The sequence below is a fragment of the Eucalyptus grandis genome, chromosome 6 (assembly GCF_016545825.1).
Source record: "Eucalyptus grandis isolate ANBG69807.140 chromosome 6, ASM1654582v1, whole genome shotgun sequence".
NCBI classification, from domain to species: Eukaryota; Viridiplantae; Streptophyta; class Magnoliopsida; order Myrtales; family Myrtaceae; genus Eucalyptus; species Eucalyptus grandis.
In genome coordinates this window covers 18,912,690-18,930,642 of record NC_052617.1, presented here as the reverse complement: position 1 = coordinate 18,930,642, position 17,953 = coordinate 18,912,690, and the positions used below count along the sequence as shown (strand labels likewise).

Sequence of the window (17,953 nt, the reverse complement as noted above, 5' to 3'; positions counted from 1 at the left end):
ACACCAATTCTGTGTGGACTTAGGAGGACCTCTATGGTCTCGTGAGGAGCAATTTCCGGTGGAAACTTATTGTATCTAAGTTCACGTGGCCACTCACTGGAAAATTTCAAGCAGTTGTGAGCGGTATGATACTTTGTACAGAAACCGCGGAAAAACGGAAGTCGAATATGACGAGTTAAGAGGGGATCGCTTTCTCGATGCCTCCGCAGAAAATCCCACGGAGCGATTGAGGTATCTCGTAACTTCATGCTGCAGTAATTGTTTATTGTCTAACAAGAACATCTCAAAACATCAGCGGAACATCTTCAAAACATCAGGGCATGAAACACGAGAGAAGAGAGAGAGAGAGAGAGAGAGAGAGAGAGATACGACGAGTTACGAGGGGATGGATTTCTCGATGCCTCCGCAGAAAATCCCATGGAGCGACTGAGGTATCTTGTCACTTCGTACAGTAGTAATTGTTTATTGTCTAGCAAGAACATCTTAAAGCATCAGCGCATGAAACACAAAGAGAAAGAGAGAGGGGACAATCTTTCGCAGATCCTCACAGCATCGAGAGCAGCTTGGGACGAGCGGAATCGCCACCGCTGCTAGTCAACGCATATGCGATCTCACTCTCAGCTCTCTCCCCAGCCGCGTTCCCACTCACTTCCATCGCCGATGAAGATGATGATGATGATGATCTCTTCCCTCCTGTTCCTTCGTCTCTGGCCTCGCTGCCGTTAACGCTGCTTCCCATAAAGCTTGACAGGGATTTTCCATTGTCGTCGACCCCAAACTCCATCTCCATCACCACGTTCATCTTGCCGCCCACCAGCCTCGCCTTGGCCAGCCATCTCTGCAGCTTCCCAGACGTTGTTTTGGGCACGCTCCCGTTATTCACCAGAACCACCAGCCCGACTTCGACCTTCTCTCGGTTCCAGATCGCGTCTCTTATGCCTTCGCACAGTCCCCTCAAGACGTCGCGGTTCAGTCCTTCGCTCCGCTGCAACTCCGCGACGACGGCCACTTTTCTTGAGTCGCGCTCGAACGCGGCTATGCAGCCTCCTCTCAGAAACTGCGGGAATGCATCGTAAGCAGCGGTTTCCAGGTAATGCGCATGGTGTGCGCGTGATGACGTCTCTATTTCGTTTGGTGGTGTAATTGTGATTATGTCTGAACACCGACCCGTCACGTAAAGGAACCTCTCTTCGCCTTTGACTATTCCTCTGTCTCCGGTCCTGAGGAAGCAATTGCTCCCCTTGTTGCTAAGTCTTGCATGAAAAGTTTCTCTTGTTAATGAAGGGTAGCCGAGATAACCAGAAGCGTTGCTCGGCGATGAGACCCAGATCTCTCCTTCAGTTCCATCCTGGACAGGCGCCAAAGTTTCTTCGTTGACAACCACAATCTGCATGTCTTCCTCTTCTGACGACGAATCATCATTTGTTGAAGCGAGTCTTGCACTTGGCAAGAGCTTGTTGTGAGTTGGGATGTTTGGGAAAGTGGCGGAATCGTTAGTGGCGGCTCTCCAAGCCGTCGATACAAAAGTGCAGTTCTCTGCTAGCCCGTAAGATGGAGATATGGATGATGGGTTTAAGCCGAAAGGCACGAACGCGTTGACAAATTCTTCTACCGGGGCTCTGTAAATGGGCTCGTTGATCATGATTAGGTTCTTCATGGAGGCCAGATTAATGGGTGAAGTTCCCTTATTGACACCGCCGCGCCTCACCACCAGCGGCAAGGTGAAAGAAGGGACTGGAGTGCAAGTGGCTCTGAAGTCTGTGATCAGCTCAAGCCAAAGCCTCGGTCTCTTGAGGAACGAAGTAGGAGACGTGAGAACACACGTTGCGCCAGACACTATCGTGAGCAACAAGAACATGAGGCCACAATCATGGTACTGAGGCAACCACGAGGTGATCATGCTATTTGGGTGAAGATCATATGCTTTTCTTGCTGCCCTGACATTATGAGCAGCTGAGCCAGCAGTCACGAGCACCGGTTTAGGAATCCCAGTGGCTCCTGAAGTGTACTGAATCAAGTACACTTCTTCCGGCTTGCACCCATTGTACAAACACGAAGGAGGAGAAGGCGCAGAAGGCCTTATTTTTGCATTACTTTCAGTCCCGATTTCTTCAGTCGAAACCCACCTGAGATTCTGCAACATGGCTACAAACTTCTCGTCACGGTTTGCGGAATTGGAACCTATGTAGTGGTTGACTCTTGTGATGTAACCACGGGTTGCTATGGCAGCCTTGGGCTTTGTTTGAGAGAGGACTCTAGTGAGGTGGTGGTGGCTTTCTTGAGCAAAAGATGGATCAGGCGGCAACATGGGTATGCTCACAAGTCCAGCTCTTTGGCATCCGAAGATGATCTCTATGAGCTCGAGCCCTGGCGGGCATAAAATGATCACGGTGTCGCCTCTTTGCAAAGGAATGAGCAGTCGTGACGAAATGGTCTGGACTGAATCATTGAGCTGAGAGTAGGTCAGGGTCGACGCCGTGCCATCGCCATCATCATCGACCCAAACGAAGGCCGGTTTGGACCGGAAGGCCGGGAGTTTGGACCACACCGGGAGGTAGAGGTCGACCACGGGTTGGTCAGGGAATGAAGGGTCATAATTCTCGTAGTTCATGGCGAGCGTAGGTGCGACGGTTGGGTGTGATGTTCTCGTGACTAAGGGCTGCGATGACAAGACCATCATGCCATCGACATCTTTTATAGGGGCAAAGATCTCAGGAGGATAATGTAGTTAGAATACCGATTTCTTCAATGCAAAACGCATTGTCCCGAGCGTAGATTGGCAAGACTCGAGGACGAGAATAAACCTTTGATGCTACCAGAATATCCCACTTTGATGGGTCCAATGTTTTTCACTTTTCTAATTAAGGTTGTCTCCTTGTTGATGTTCATATTCTTATTTCGCGATCGGTCGGGCATCGGTTTTTGTGCCTGTGAGGAAACGGTCCACCTTACACCAGCCGTCCCGTCTCAAGGGTGCTCACTCGTGTAGAGGCAGAAAAACTCCCTCTTGTGGCTCTAAGAGCTGGTGAGAGAATTTTCGAGGTTGATTCATCTTTCTCAATTACATTTCAGGTTAATATTCATGAAAAATCTCAAATTAATATATTTATAATAAATTTATTTCAAACTAAATTTTGGATAAGCAAAAACTCAAAATTGGTATACTTATAATAATTTATCTCAAACTAAGTTTTGGATTGCCAAAAATCTCAAATTTGTATACTTTTGACATATTTTCTATTCGTTAGTTTCTGTTAAAATAAAATTTTAGTATGAAATTGCTAAACTAAATGACAGATGACAAAACCACTAGAGTTTGTCCCGATAGCCATCATTCCCATATAAGAAGAAAGAGATATAAGAAGGGAGAGGTGGGAGGTTCAACTCTCACTTTTTTAGGGAGTTGGAATGGGAATGATTAATTTCAAGTATAGATTTTGACTTAGGTAAGACAAAAGTCGAAAAGTGAATTAAAAGTTAGAGTACGATTGACAAAAAAAAAAAAAAAAACATATGACAATAACTCGATTAACATAGCAAATCCACATTTATTTAGAGTAATCACAAATGTGTTGGTTTTGTTGGGGTGTGGTTTATATTCTCCATCGACAAGATGGTAATGGGGTCTTGATCTCCCGTGAGCAGGAAGGGTCTAAGGTTGCCCAGTAGGGTTTGCAAGGGAAACACCACTGAATAGCCAGATGATTTTTATAATTTGAGTCCATACTTTTTGGCAATATAGGCCGGCTTGTGAATATTTATTGGGTATATTTAATCTCTTTCTCATATAATTGAAGGATTTAATAGAAATATGCGATGTACTAATTATAATGGAATTCTTCGCTAGATATAACCCTAATTTAAGGATAAACCAAAATAAAAACCTTGTGTCTAGATTTCTTTTTCTCGCTTTTTTCTTTATTGATTTGCGATTATACATTGAATTCTAGCAAGTTTAGGGTTTTTTGTGACCTAAATATTAGTTTAGAATAAATGTGTCTTAGGTTTGGAGTTTTTCATTATATTAACTCTTTTGCGCTTGTTTTTTTAAATATAATTAACAAGTGTCTTGAGATATTTGTTAAGCATACTTAATGAAAAAGGATTCAATTTTTTTCAAAAAATTGATTATGTTTATCACGAGATCATTGAAAATGTAATATTTATTTATATAATTGCTCATCATATGTGCAAAAGTACCTTTTAATAAAACCATTTTTTTCCCTTCAAATTGAATGATTTGTCTATTCTTTGATTAACAGTGAGAAAATTATTTAAAAAAATAAAGTCAATTTTCAAGGAAAAGTACTACCTTCGAACAAGGAAGCATAACTTAATATCTGCCCCTCATTCGGTTGACCCCACTGGCCACCCTAACGTTCCAAAGAGTTATGTATTGCCTTAAAAAAAAGGACTGATTGGAGCAATACAAATTTTTATTATTTTGGGTCTTTTTCTTCGCGAAATAAAAAAGTCAGAAGATGTTCGGACCTGGCTAATAAAAGATTCGAATATTCATCAATCCGATAAATCTGTGGGAGAGTACAAACCAGGAAGTCGATCATCACTAGGCTTTAGCTGCGCATTTGGATAAGGTTGGCCAGGAGAACATAGGGTCGAAGATCTTATCGTGAGTTGTTTGCAAGCTGTTCCTTCACGGACGCAGCGAATTGTCAGCGTCTAGAAACAGAACGGGCAGTGTTTCTCTCTCCAGGTCGGTACCTCACAGCCGCATCGCACTATGTCTTAGCTGTGCTTAGATTTAGCTCGAATTAACTGATCCGCCACGACATAAATTTCGTTGGGTTTCCCGAAACGCGACCCCGACCGCCTCTTATGAGGCAACTGATTGCCAAACGGCTGTGGGGTTGTCTCCTCTTTTGCCACATATGGGATGGTCTCAATTTTGAGCAGGATTACTTCCCAGTGCCACAATATCGAACAACAAAGCTTCACTAACTATGAAATACTTTAAAACGTCACAATGAATCTACTAGAGTTAAGCTTTGGAAATGGCCAGGGCAACCAGGGGAACGACCCAGCTTTCCAGTTTCCCGCTCGTCGTAATGAAAAAGGATTGCCGCAAAGGGTAACATCAAAAAAGTTTCTTGTAGTGATCTCGCCAAATGGTGACGGGACCATGTTGGATGAAGCTGGTATTCTCAAGATAAAGGCAAAACAAATCACTTTCGAGAGGAGAAGAGGGGGAAGGGGAGAGAGGGAGGGGTGGAACAGGTTCATCGATCAGTTTTCAGTATGGAGATTACGCTAGCTCCAATCCAGTGTACTCTGGATTCAACATGTCCAAGAGGAAGAAGAGGGACGTATACAGTTCACCACCACCCCACTACACTACTACGGTTGTATAGACCATCACTCATGCGGATGATCGTCCAGGACCCGAATGCAGTGCAAGTGCAAAAATGCATACAGAAAGGACGATTTTTTCTCATGTTTTTCAATGTTCGGGCCAAGGGATCGGGAGAATGCAGATAAAAGATGCAGCAAAGAAATTGTCAGATGATAAATTGTCAAACAATAACATCGATTTATCACCACCTTTCCTTCTTCCACCACTTATGAGTGATGGAATATACCTAGGAACCACCGTCATGCAATACCAACATAATTTGAGCTTGGATCTCATCGAATCGCACTGACAATTTACAAGGTACAGAAAGCTCATCTTTTGAGACACAGTAAAATTCAAGCTTCTGGCACCTGAGTTGAGTACCCTCAAATTGCTTTTCAAGGATATCGACTCATATCAATTGATGGACAGGATACCATGAAGAAACCTCCCCAGTCATTGTCCCCAAGCATAGGCCCTAAATCCAAGAAGATGTGTTATGACTAAGAGAGGATAATCAAATAGTACACTAACTCATTTGATGTAGCAACAGATTTGCGGATAATGCGAAAGCATTGGACTTTAGCAACATGAGACAGCTCAAATGTAATAGTTGAAGAAAGCACAGAACTAGAAAAAATATCGCATAAATGCACGTGCAAACTGAACAGGGAAAGATTAAGATGTAGACTCTCGCAACCAACGGGTACAAACATCAACACTCAAAAAAGCTAACAACCCCCAATCAAGATGTAGTATATACTCTTATCTCCTTACAAAGGAAAAGGAGCACACTTGAAATTCCAGCAGCATCAATTAAAGAATCTATTATTCCATGGTAGGCAACATCCTCATTTGGCTTTGCCACTTCCTTGTACAATGGAAGATGAGATTCACAGCAATGATTTAAAAATCAAATAATCTCTATGCAAGCAACTCAAGCTCTAGTAGATTGGCAGATCGACAAGTCTATGAATATCCTAATGGTGATTGCTAAAGCATTGGGCATGCAAAAAAATTGAACTCCTTGGATGCAAGCTTCTTTAAGTTCAATGGACAAGAAACAGGACACAAATCGAAATTGTCATGTGGAATTGAATGAGCAATGAAAAACTAAGAGCACAGGTGAAAATGTACGAACAAAATGGCCAAGAAGACACAATTACTTCAACTGGAGGGAATGGGTATACCACATGGAGTTCCCTTTTCAACTCAAAAAGCATCGTCTTGTCTAATTTTATAATTCAGGGTTCGTTTGATGAGCAAAAAGAGACACTTCAACCACTTCACACTTTGTCCATCTCATCCATAAGGTCCCTCTGAGCATCTTACAATCAGGAGACCACTTCATACAGGCGAACCACATACATGCTATCCCAAGTGATTAGCTCTCAGTTGATACTCTGACAGCAACCCAGAAATGCTTGGTCTGACTCAAATTTTTTAGTTATATGTATTGGGTCAAATTTAACTCGACTTAGTGGTAACTTATAATTCAATACTAGAACACAGTCATTCTCCATTCTAGGAAATAACACAGGCACATCATCTTATAGTAGTTTAGAATTCAATTTTCCACTGATCAAAAGAAGAACAATAGTATACATCCATCTTTACAAACTCAATTTATTCTTATCCTACTCCATAACAGTTGAAACTTTATATGCACAAGCTCTCTCCAATAGATTTGCACACATCCTGAGAATTAAGCACCTGTATCTTTCATAGCGGGATTGCTTACTGGAAAGCATGGTTGACGAACATTAATTAAAATCACGTACTTCTTGATGAAAAGCATATAGAACTTGAATAAAACTCATGTGCGACCATAAAAGACCAAAGCACGGCTACGGGCTCATAAAAAACATACTGAAGGCAGCACGAAGGCACAATAGGCATGCTATCTGAAAGCCAGGCAGGATGATCACCAAGCAATTTGCAGACACATCATTTCCTAATATATTTCTCATGAAACATCCAAAACATATGCACCATTCTTATCAAACACAACACTTTGAAGTACATTTTATATCACGAGTTGACAACTAACATGTGAAAATCACAACCAACTAGAAAAGGACAAAGCCCAAACTGTATATACTGAACCTTTAAAAATCTACTGCACATTGCTGTTTCCACTTCTTAAAACCATAAGACAACATATCCTATCTTAGTAACAGAGGAAGATCCTTAGCCTAATTGATATGACAATGGGTAAGCATAAGTAGTCATAGAAGATACTAACACATTCAACCCTGAATGTGGAAATGCTAAATGTTCCCCTTCCTGTGCTAAAAGAAGCAGGTTATGAACCCGCATATTCTTTATTAGTCAAAATTTCACAACCAGAAAATCTCCCCCGTCAATCTCACACTTTGGCACAAGAGCATCCAATGACAATCATATATATTGCCCGATGTGATAGCCAACTCATACAAGTATCATTACCTCATAAGGAAACAAAGAACACAAAAATTATCAGATTATGACATAGGAGCTTAAAATGCATTTAAGATGATCTATATGCTATTGTCAGATGATCCAGATATATTGTCAAAAATCATGTACAAGGAGTGCATTCAACTAGCTTTCCAGTTTCACCCTTCAATAAGCAAGTAGGGGAAGGGGGGAGATAGGAACCAACCCAGGAATTCTAGGGTCCTATTTCAAATCTGCAGTCATTGTGCTTGAAAGTACAAAGAGCACAATCATGGAGGCATAGCTACTAATCAAGCATCATCGACAGAGACACTACTCTAACAGGTGTCACTACAGCATGTACACAACATACTCCAAATATCCTAGAGTGTTATCGTCCAAATCAGCAGAACACACTTGTCTTTCTAAAATATAAAGAGTCTTTTTTCATACTGATACTGGAGCACAATACAATTGCATTTTACAAAACCCCTCGACAAACAAACTAGCACATGCTGTCCCCAGTATGTTCAGTTCTCAAAATCCACGAGCACCAGTAGATGACAAAGCATGACAATCGACATTTATAAAGAAAGAAACGTCTGTTTCTAACCAAGAACCAGATAACTTCAGTAAAGTAAACATAAGAGAGAATTCTAATGAATTGCACTGCAGCATTTGCTGCACTAGGAACCGAAGTGAAAAGCACTGTACCCAAGATTAAGAATGCTATTTATAGGATCCAGCAGCTGCGGCTGCTGCGGGTGGTGTTGTTGCTGCTCTTCTACCTGCTGCTGTTGCTGCTGCAAGCTAGCACTGACTGCAACAGCTGCGGCACTCGTAGGCGCACCCTTCGACTCCACAAACCTCCACATGTACCACGACGCAACCGAACGATACGGCCTCCATTTGTCACACATGTGATCCATCTGCGACGGCCTGGGCAATTCCTCGAGCCCATAAAGGAGCTGCACTCCTTTCCGCACTCCCAGGTCATTGATCGGCAAGACATCCGGTCTATGCAACGAGAAGATCATGAACATGTGGACCGACCAAGACCCAATTCCGTTGACCATGGTGAGCATCGTGAACAGCGACTTATCATCCATATTTACAATCGCGGAGTCGGACAATATCCCATTCTGGTACTTCCTAGCTAAATCATGAAGGTAACTTGCCTTGCGAGCCGAGACCCCGATTTGCCGGAGCTGGTGAGGGTCTAGCGCGAGCACGGTCTCGGGAAGGACGCCGGCGTCGCTCCCGCAGAGAGCAAGGAAGCGCGTGTAGATCGAGGTGCCCGCCTTGAAGGCTAATTGCTGGTAGAGGATGCTCTTGGTGAGGGCGTGGAACGGGGTGAGGAAGATGTCGAACGTCGGCAGAGGATAGAGGTCGATGAGGGGGCCGAGCAGGGGATCCGCGTCGCGGAGGTGGCGGACGGCGGCCTCCACCTCGCCCTCGCAGGACAGGGACCGCGCGACTACCCGGGGGACCGCGAGGGCTCGCGAGGCGACGATTCGGTTCTTGGAGGCCTTCGAGGAGGAGGCATTGGCGGTCTTCGATTTAGGGCCGGCGCCGGCGGCGGACGGCTTCGGGTCGGGCGTCGACGATTCGGGCGAGAGCTTGCGGATCTTCTGCGGGCGGACGGGTATTTTGGACGGCGGAGAGGCGGATTGCTGCTGCGGCGGCGGCGGCGGCGGCGGCGGCGGAGGGGGCGGCGTTGGTTACCTCGGGGGCGGTTGCTGCTGCTGCTGCGGCGGCTGCGGCGGCGGCGGATGTGGAGGAGGAGGCCGGGTCATGGTGCGGCTGGGGTTCGGTGTGGGTCTGGGTTCGGTCGCTCATAAGTTCGGGGCTCGGGGGCGGAACCAGTCAAAGCAGCGAGCGAGGAACAACGGCGGCGGCGGCGGCGGCGCGAGGGGCGGAGGGGCGGCGGATCTCACGGCGGCGCGGAGCCGAGGCGGGGGGACTTTAGAGAAGGAGGGGAGCGCGTGCGGGGGAGACTGCTGCTGCGCGAGCCGCCATGCCTGGGCTTTTTCTTCTTCCTTGGTTGGCTTCCTTTCTTCTTTCCACTGCAAAGGAAACGAAGCGCTCCCCACGCGCCTCGACGGCGCGTGCGGATCCTTCCTTGGGCTTTTTGCGAAGGCACGCCAGCGTCGAGCGTCGGGCCGGTCCACTGAACCAAGTGGGAATCGCGACCGTTAATCCAACGGGGAAAAAAAAAAATCAACGGCGGCGATTCGTCCAGTCTAGGGAAGAGGTCACAGCTTTCTTGCGCGAGCCTCACTTTACCAAACAGGTCTGACTTTTCATCTGGTCTACCTAATAATTGATCCATTATTTAGGACTGGATTCCTTTTCGGCAGCCATTAAGGATAAAATTTGAATTTAAACTTAATTACTTTTTTTTAAAAAGTACATTTTTATGATATGAATTACTTGAAAAGACCAAGATTCATTTATTACACGAAAAATAAATTATTTAAATGATATTTTCATAAAACGAAAAATTATTTTATTGTTTACGAAAATATTTGGATATATATTATTATCGATGATGAAAATATTTTTATTGATTAATCAATATAAGTGATTATTTTTTAGAAAACATTTTTCAAATAATTCATTTTTTAAGAAATAAATGGAACATAAATGGACATCAATTATAAAGACAAATGTATATTCAATTCACATAAAATAATGTCGAATGACTTTGAAATTTATGAAATAACATCATTTTCCACTACAGGTTCTCACAGCTTTTTTAAAGTCGAAAGATCGGGGAAACCCCTTTTGGATGTTATTGCAATAGTTTTTACAAGAGCTTAATTCCCTATGAAACCTCAACTATAGGTTAAATTCTAATTCTATCCCAAACTCTTTTTTTTAAAGACCCTAAACTTTTTGTTAATCACAATTCTGCCTCTTAACTTTTTTTTTGTCTAAGGAAAAATCCTAAAGTTTAGGTCCAATCTCAATTCTGTCATAATTTTTTTTTGTCCAAAACAAAGAACCAATAATTGTAGTCCTTTCTTACCAAAAAATAAAAAAAACAATTGTAGTCCTAAATTTGTTCCAAACTTTTTCTTTCGTCTGAAAAAATCATCAACTTTCGATTTAGTCTTAAATATGCCCTTCGTTCAAAAATCGTCATTAGTAACGTGGCATTTCCACGTCAATAGCAAATTTGCATCAATAAAGTGATGTGAAAAATTATCTTAAAAAACGAAACTATTCTTTATTATGAAGATTAGAGAAATTAGAAATGACTAATCACAATTTTTGGACAAAGGGTTAACAAAAGCAGATTTGAGATTAAAGTTAAAATTAGTGATTTTTTTAAACAAAAAAAAATTTTAATGAAATTTAAAACTGAATCTAAAGTTTGGAATTTTTTTTTTTAAATTGGATAAAGTTTGGGGCAAGTTTGGACTGAACATAATGTCAATTTTTTTTTTTTTTAAATGTCAAGATAGAATTGGGATTAAATTTAAAATTTGAGATTTTCACTCAGGAATTAGGCCCTTTTAAAAGTCGCACATGTCATGAGATGATCGAATTTGATTTAAGTCATACTTACTTGGCACCATTCATAACACTCCAATCTTCTCCAAGAGCGATGAACAAAGTGATCCTTGATGAAATGCTAGAGATTGAGAATTTTATTTGTGCAAATTCAGACACACTCTCTATTTCCGCAACCGATTTTTGACATCGTATTCAACTTCAAGGATGAATCGGAAAAGAAATCTTTATTGGTTCTACCTCCTCTTTTTTATAAAGAGAATGAATCTTTTTATTGAAGGATAAAAAAATTGGGTCCGGATCTTTGCAGGAATGATTTGGAAGATCCAAAACAAAAAATAGTGGTATTTGCTAGCAACAACATTTACAAAAAAATAATAATAATGGAGGTAGTCAATCAATATAGATGGAAAATTCAATATATCACCTATGGGTATATAAGAAATGTATGGAATCGATTCTTTTAATGAATAGATCCGATGGCAATGTTGAATATGGAATTTAAAGGGAATCAAATAGAAAATGATACTTTTTTTTTTTTTTTTTTTGACCTGGAACCCGCGACGGCCGGCAGCGGGGGTAAACCCTGGGGAGGAACGCAGGACCACCACCCACGCACCCCGGGTAAGATCACCACGCAGCACTTCAGCCCCCCTGCTTCGCAGGGGATTCGAAACCGGGACCTCCACGTTGGAGTCCAGCAGCCCTACCATCCAATAATAATGAAATATACGACCAACCAACAGTTATAGAATTTGAAAACGAGTCAAAAGAAATGGTTCGATTCTCTTAAGCTCTCAGGTTCGCGGCATGACGACCCGTGTCGCGCCGCCGGGCTCAGGCCAATTAGCGGGCCGATGGGGTTCGTGGGTTCCTTCCGTCTACGCACGAAATAACCTTGAGATCCTGTCGGAATAATTCTCGCGGGCCTCCCGGACATGCCAGCTCGCTCCGTCTCATCTACGGAATGGAACGACGTGTTAACGGTTGGTCCGTCCGCCGCTTCCCACGTACGGAACCATGCAGCGTCGTCTTAGTCATTCACAGACGAGAAACACGCCCTCCCGGAAACTCCGGGATCATTCGTTCTTCCATTCCAATGCCTCGATCCCATCCTAGCTATTCTTGGGTTTTTCCACATCGTCATCATCTTTGATGTCCCCTCGTTCCCTCCCTCTCCCTCTGTCTCTGCACCGGAGAATTCGCGTGTAGATTCTGATCTTTGGGTTTGGCGGCGGGGAGAGGGACGGAGAGATGAGCTTCCGGGAGGAAAATGACGAGTCGAGGGATCTCAGGAAGCCCTTCCTCAACACGGGCAGCTGGTACCGCCTCGGCTCGAGGCAGTCCGTCATCGCGGGGTCTTCCCAGTATATCCGCGAGTCCGCCGTCTCGGTCGTCGCCTGCGTTCTCATTGTCGCCCTCGGTCCTATCCAATTCGGATTCACCGTAACCACCGCCTCCGTCCCCCTTTTTGTCCATGTCTTTCGTTCGCTTTATGCGTTTGATGTGGAGATGCACGGATACGTGACTATGTATACGTGCGAGAGTCTCGCAAAGCCATCCTTATGGATACATCAGAAGTCTTTCTCGTTTTCCTCTTGCGCGTGCGTTTGAATGACTTGTTCAGATGATATGACCCAAAGGATTACAACGTGGGACAGAGGAACTAGGAAACGATGCGTGCATTAGTGGTCTATTTGATTTCTCAGGACAATGGTGCTTGAAATTCATCAGGAAAATGAAAATAGGCTGTTGAATTACCGTTGTGCGACCCGCTGTGCCATGCGAAATACATAGGTTGATTCGTAGGCTTTTTCTCTTTTTACACTCAGCGATTGCCGTGATGAATTTGTTGGGTACTACATGAATTCTGCCTCCACCATAGTTAACCTTAAGGCAAAGGAGGACGAACATAACCAGCATACATAATCAAGGATGTAAACTCGGAAAAATTAGTCCAGTTTTCATTTTTCTTGGGGACATGATCTGTTGTTGATTCCTTTATTTTGCTGACAGTCTGGTTATTCTTCGCCTTGCCAAGCCGCAATCACACAGGATCTCGGGCTCTCTGTCTCCGAGGTATTGCATTCATATGTCTGTTAAGGATCGCTTCTCTCCTTTGCTTGCTGCCCTTAGTTTCATCATCCTCACTGGTAAATTTTGCGGTTCGTAGTTCTCTGTGTTCGGCTCTTTATCCAATGTCGGCGCGATGGTTGGGGCTATAGCAAGTGGTCAGATTTCCGAATACATTGGAAGAAAAGGGGTAGGCAAGAATTCAGTTTGTCTCTTATAAAGGATGATCAAGAATGCTCTTTCGATTTTCTTGTTTATCTTGTTTATCTTTTCAAGTTGAATTGGCTATGTTTCCATAATTTCTGCCTTCAATACTACAGTCTTTGATGATTGCTGCAATTCCCAACATCCTCGGATGGCTGGCCATATCCTTCGCCAAAGTGAGTTTTCCTTATCATCCCAAGACCTCCAGAATCGGCTCATGTCTTGTGCAAAATACATTGTAAGATAAACACCTCATGTCTTTTGTCTGTTCAGGATTACTCTTTCCTCTATTTGGGAAGACTGCTGGAAGGTTTTGGTGTGGGGGTTATATCATACACGGTACGATTTCTGAACCTCGTCCAATCCTTCTTTGCTTGTTCATTTTCCTTGGCCATCTGCTGAACTTAGATGATATTTAGGTTCCCATATACATATCCGAGATAGCACCCCAGAACATGAGGGGAAGCTTGGGATCAGTGAATCAGGTGAATTCTATAAGCAGCAATCAAACCTCAAAACTCTTTACAATGAGAACTGGTACTGAATCTATGTGTTACTCGGTACAGCTCTGTGTGACTATTGGAATAATGCTTGCTTATGTGCTGGGGTTTTTCGTTCAGTGGAGGCCGCTCGCAGTTATAGGTACTCTACCTCTCATGTGACTCGCGTTATTAGTTTGCTTGCTTGCTTTTTAGTGGTCTCGTTCCTTGCAGGGATCAATCAAATAGGTGATTCTAATTGCAAAGCTGATCATTTGCTTAATCTCGGCATGTGATTCTCTGCTGGTATAACAAACTGCATATAAGTAAAGATTGCCAACGCTGAACTTCCAAAATGATTAACAATCAAGAACTGTGTATCCCATGTATAAAGCAATCATGTAGATTTCTTCTGTTAATTTTGTAATTACTTTGCTTTATAAGTCCATTCTCAACTCTCTACTTGTATTACGAACATTTGGGTTGCGGAAACTTCTGTATAACTTTACTAAGCTGAAATTTAAACTTGATTAGGTCGCTGACACCAAACTTATTGACATTAATTAGTGTTTTCCTTTGGATGGCGATTGTCAGTAGTATCTTAAGCTTGATGTCGAGAGGTTATTGAAACATCTCAGAACAAGCATCACGACGAGATGAAAACTTCATTTTCTTGTATTGTCCAGGAACTTTACCTTGCCTTTTACTGATACCTGGTCTGTTTTTCATTCCGGAATCTCCTCGGTGGCTGGTAAACTTCTTATAGTGCACAGCCCCAGATGTTCTTATTCTAATATTTTAATATCATATTTATCCTCATTCTATATTCCTCTTAATTATTCAGGCAAAAATGGGCATGACCGAGGATTGTGAGGCTTCCTTGCAAGTTCTCCGAGGTTTTGACGCTGATATCAGTAGTGAATTAAATGAGATAAAGGTAAAATTTTCAAACAATTGGTCTGTATACATGCTACAAAATAATTTTTCCAGGATTTAGTAATTCCTTCAAAATGTGCGTTCTGCAGAGATCTGTAGCCTCGAGTAGCAAAAGAACTGCAATTCGATTTGCAGAGCTTAAACGGAAAAGATATTGGTTTCCTTTGACGGTATTATTCCTTCTTCTTTTTTTCTCTGTCTCAGTCGGCATGTTTGACAGGTAATGCTAATCACGGACCAATCTGCAAATTAAAATCTGCAGATTGGAATAGGATTACTAGGTCTCCAACAGCTTAGTGGAATAAATGGTGTTCTCTTCTATTCGAGTATCATTTTTCAAGGTGCAGGTAATGCTCAAATTTAGCAGGCTCTTGTAGGAGCCCCTCAAAGTAGTTACTCCAATTCCAGATCATATTAAAGGAAAATCGACTGAGATTTCTTGTAATGTTATGTTCAATCCTCTTAATTCATAAAAGCAACTAATTGCACTCGAACAGTTCTCTCTCTCTCTTTCTTTTTTTAAATTGCTGACATGACGTGAACGTTTTGGTTTGGTGTAATCATCAACAGGGGTTTCATCGACCAATACAGCAACATTTGGACTCGGTGCTATTCAGGTAAAGCTCAAAGTACTCCTTGTGAAGTGGATAGTATCTGTTTTAAATGTCAGTCATGAATCATGTGTCCAGGGCATGGTGATAGCGAGTACTCTGTGTTGTTTAGGTTGTAGCCACTGGAATTAGTACTTGGTTGGCAGATCGAGCAGGTCGCCGGGTCCTCCTCATTGTGAGTTTGAGAATGGTTTCTAGACTTAGTGATTGCATAGTTTTCAAGAAAACAATCTAAACAGATTATTCATCGTACAGGTTTCTAGCTCTGGAATGACCGCTAGCCTCCTCACAGTTGCATTGGCATTCCATCTGAAGGTATTGAATTCAGATTAAATTCAGATAATGCTCTCCAAAACCTAAAACACATTTGGTAACGGTTGAGTGTTCTCAATCAACATTTTGCGTCTCATTGAATGGTTTCAGGGTTTTGTACCGGATGGCTCTGATATGTATGCTGCTCTTGGGATTGCATCAGTCATCGGAGTTGTGGTACGCTCAAAATCTCGAAACTTAGGCATGCGACACTCAGTTACATCCCTATTCCATCTTATTATACTTGCCCTACCCTTTTCAGGGCTTCGGAGCTTCATTCTCGCTTGGCATTGGATCCATCCCGTGGGTTGTAATGTCTGAGGTGAGGCTCGTCCCATGTTGCATAAGCATCAAACACCAGCAATTCACTTGCAGTAACCAAACCTACCGAATTTGTTTGACTATTTGTATGATGGGTTTCAGCCGAGCATAAAGATTCATGTTCCAACATCATGAATTGGGTTTGTCACTATCTACTTTCTAATATCTGTTTTGATTGTTTGTAGATCCTTCCAATGAACATCAAGGGACTTGGTGGAAGCACAGCCACGCTTGCTAACTGGTTTGTTGCCTGGCTTGTCACCATGACAGCAAACTTGCTCCTGCGTTGGAGTGCTGCAGGTCTCTTTCTCTGAGCAAATACTACTAAAACTTTCCCTCCCTGAAATTAGGTGAAATTTATAACTGATCTCCCATGGCAATCTCACTTGTATTTAGGTACCTTCACCATCTATACCCTTGTGAGCGCCTTCACTCTGGCATTTGTGTGTCTCTTGGTCCCTGAGACAAGAGGAAGAACCCTGGAAGAAATCCAATTGTCCTTCAGATGACGTTCTGCTCCGTTTCCGCCCTTTTCTACTACTGTAATTTTGGATTTCCACGTCATGAGAAAGCCATTATGTTTTGCCAAGGGGAAATGCACTCTGGCTCCTGATCGTATCATAAAAGATCTTCTTTTTATTCCTTCTTAGCCTCCATTCTTGCCTCTGCAAATTGTGTCATCCATCTGGCCACTTGACTACTTTCTCTGAGCCAATAACTTGTTTTTTCTTTTTTTCTTTCTTTCCTTTTCATTTAACAGTTATTTGAGCATAATATTAATCCTTAAACAACATCATCTTTCACCAGCTGAAAGGAAGAAAGATATTATTGATTGTTTCCCTAGGAAGATGAGGACCACAATTTGGGTTATTTTAGTTCCCAGCTATGAAAATGAGGATAAGATAGGAGGGCGGTAAAATCTTTTATTCATGCCCCGACTGACAGGATTTTGAAGTATCATGTTTGAGAGAGTTTTGTCTCTATATATTTATACAAACGAGTTTTTTCTCAATTGCTTTGGAGTGTGAATCGTGCAAGATCAATGTTTTTTCTTAAACTTTATTGGACTTTACCGCATTGCAACCAACTACAAGCCATTTACCAATCATTGAATACATGGCACAATCTCATTCAAGGGCAATGACCATCCTTTTGCTACGAGTACCCGTCGTTCAAGGTGAGTGTATCCTCTCTCTTGATTCAAAGATCTTAAACGCGTCCTTCAAGAAAATACTTACATGATTTGAAGTTTTCAAATGAGTATAAAATTCTTGAATAGATGATAGATAATATTTCCTTCTTAAAAAAATAATTGATAATTTAATTTACTAATATTCTTTTTCATTTACTCGAAATTGTGATCTTAGTCGTGTTCTTATTTTCATGTTCATGATTATGGATATATCAATAATTGAAACAATGTAGATCATGTTTATCTTTCAAACGAGCCTCAATACATAGCTATCTTGGATTACGCTATGCTGTTTTGGAGGAAAATATTTTATCATAAAACTCTTACTCCATGAAAAATAACTTTAGTTGACTAGAATACCAAAAATTTCGTATTTAAGAAATTAAATAATTTTTTTACTTTTCATCCTATCAACCATTTGGTTTAGCCTTCCTAAAAGGTTTGGGGGGCTCAAAGCCCCTCGAAGAAAATATAAGGTGTTAAGCAAGTATTTTTAGGACTCCATTGGCCAAATGTTAGCAATGGGAAAGTTGAAAGC

At 42.2% G+C, this 17,953-nt stretch overlaps 3 protein-coding genes across 3 annotated transcripts; 1 reads left to right on the top strand and 2 right to left on the bottom strand.

The window, feature by feature from the left end:
• Positions 1–544: 544 nt before the first annotated feature.
• Positions 545–2,611, bottom strand: LOC104451641 (long-chain-fatty-acid--AMP ligase FadD26). The gene has a single exon (XM_010066254.3). It carries the CDS (start codon positions 2,609–2,611, stop codon positions 545–547), a length of 2,067 nt encoding a protein of 688 aa, XP_010064556.3.
• A 2,817-nt stretch (positions 2,612–5,428) lies between these two features.
• Positions 5,429–9,486, bottom strand: LOC104448760 (probable DNA-3-methyladenine glycosylase 2; the record flags this gene model as incomplete). The annotated part of the gene is made up of 2 exons (XM_010062652.3): positions 5,429–5,828; positions 8,483–9,486. Coding segments are annotated over 2 exons (1,026 nt in total), but the record flags the coding sequence as incomplete, so codon positions are not given.
• A 3,055-nt stretch (positions 9,487–12,541) lies between these two features.
• On the top strand, positions 12,542–16,732 carry LOC104448759 (sugar transporter ERD6-like 6). The gene is made up of 18 exons (XM_039314946.1): positions 12,542–12,733; positions 13,304–13,366; positions 13,461–13,550; positions 13,681–13,740; positions 13,838–13,903; positions 13,984–14,049; positions 14,131–14,206; positions 14,730–14,794; positions 14,888–14,980; positions 15,069–15,149; positions 15,242–15,326; positions 15,550–15,596; positions 15,703–15,765; positions 15,846–15,905; positions 16,014–16,079; positions 16,165–16,224; positions 16,409–16,523; positions 16,620–16,732. The coding sequence occupies exons 1-18, from the start codon at positions 12,542–12,544 to the stop codon at positions 16,730–16,732; spliced, it is 1,461 nt and encodes a 486-aa protein (XP_039170880.1).
• The last annotated feature ends 1,221 nt before the right edge of the window (positions 16,733–17,953 follow it).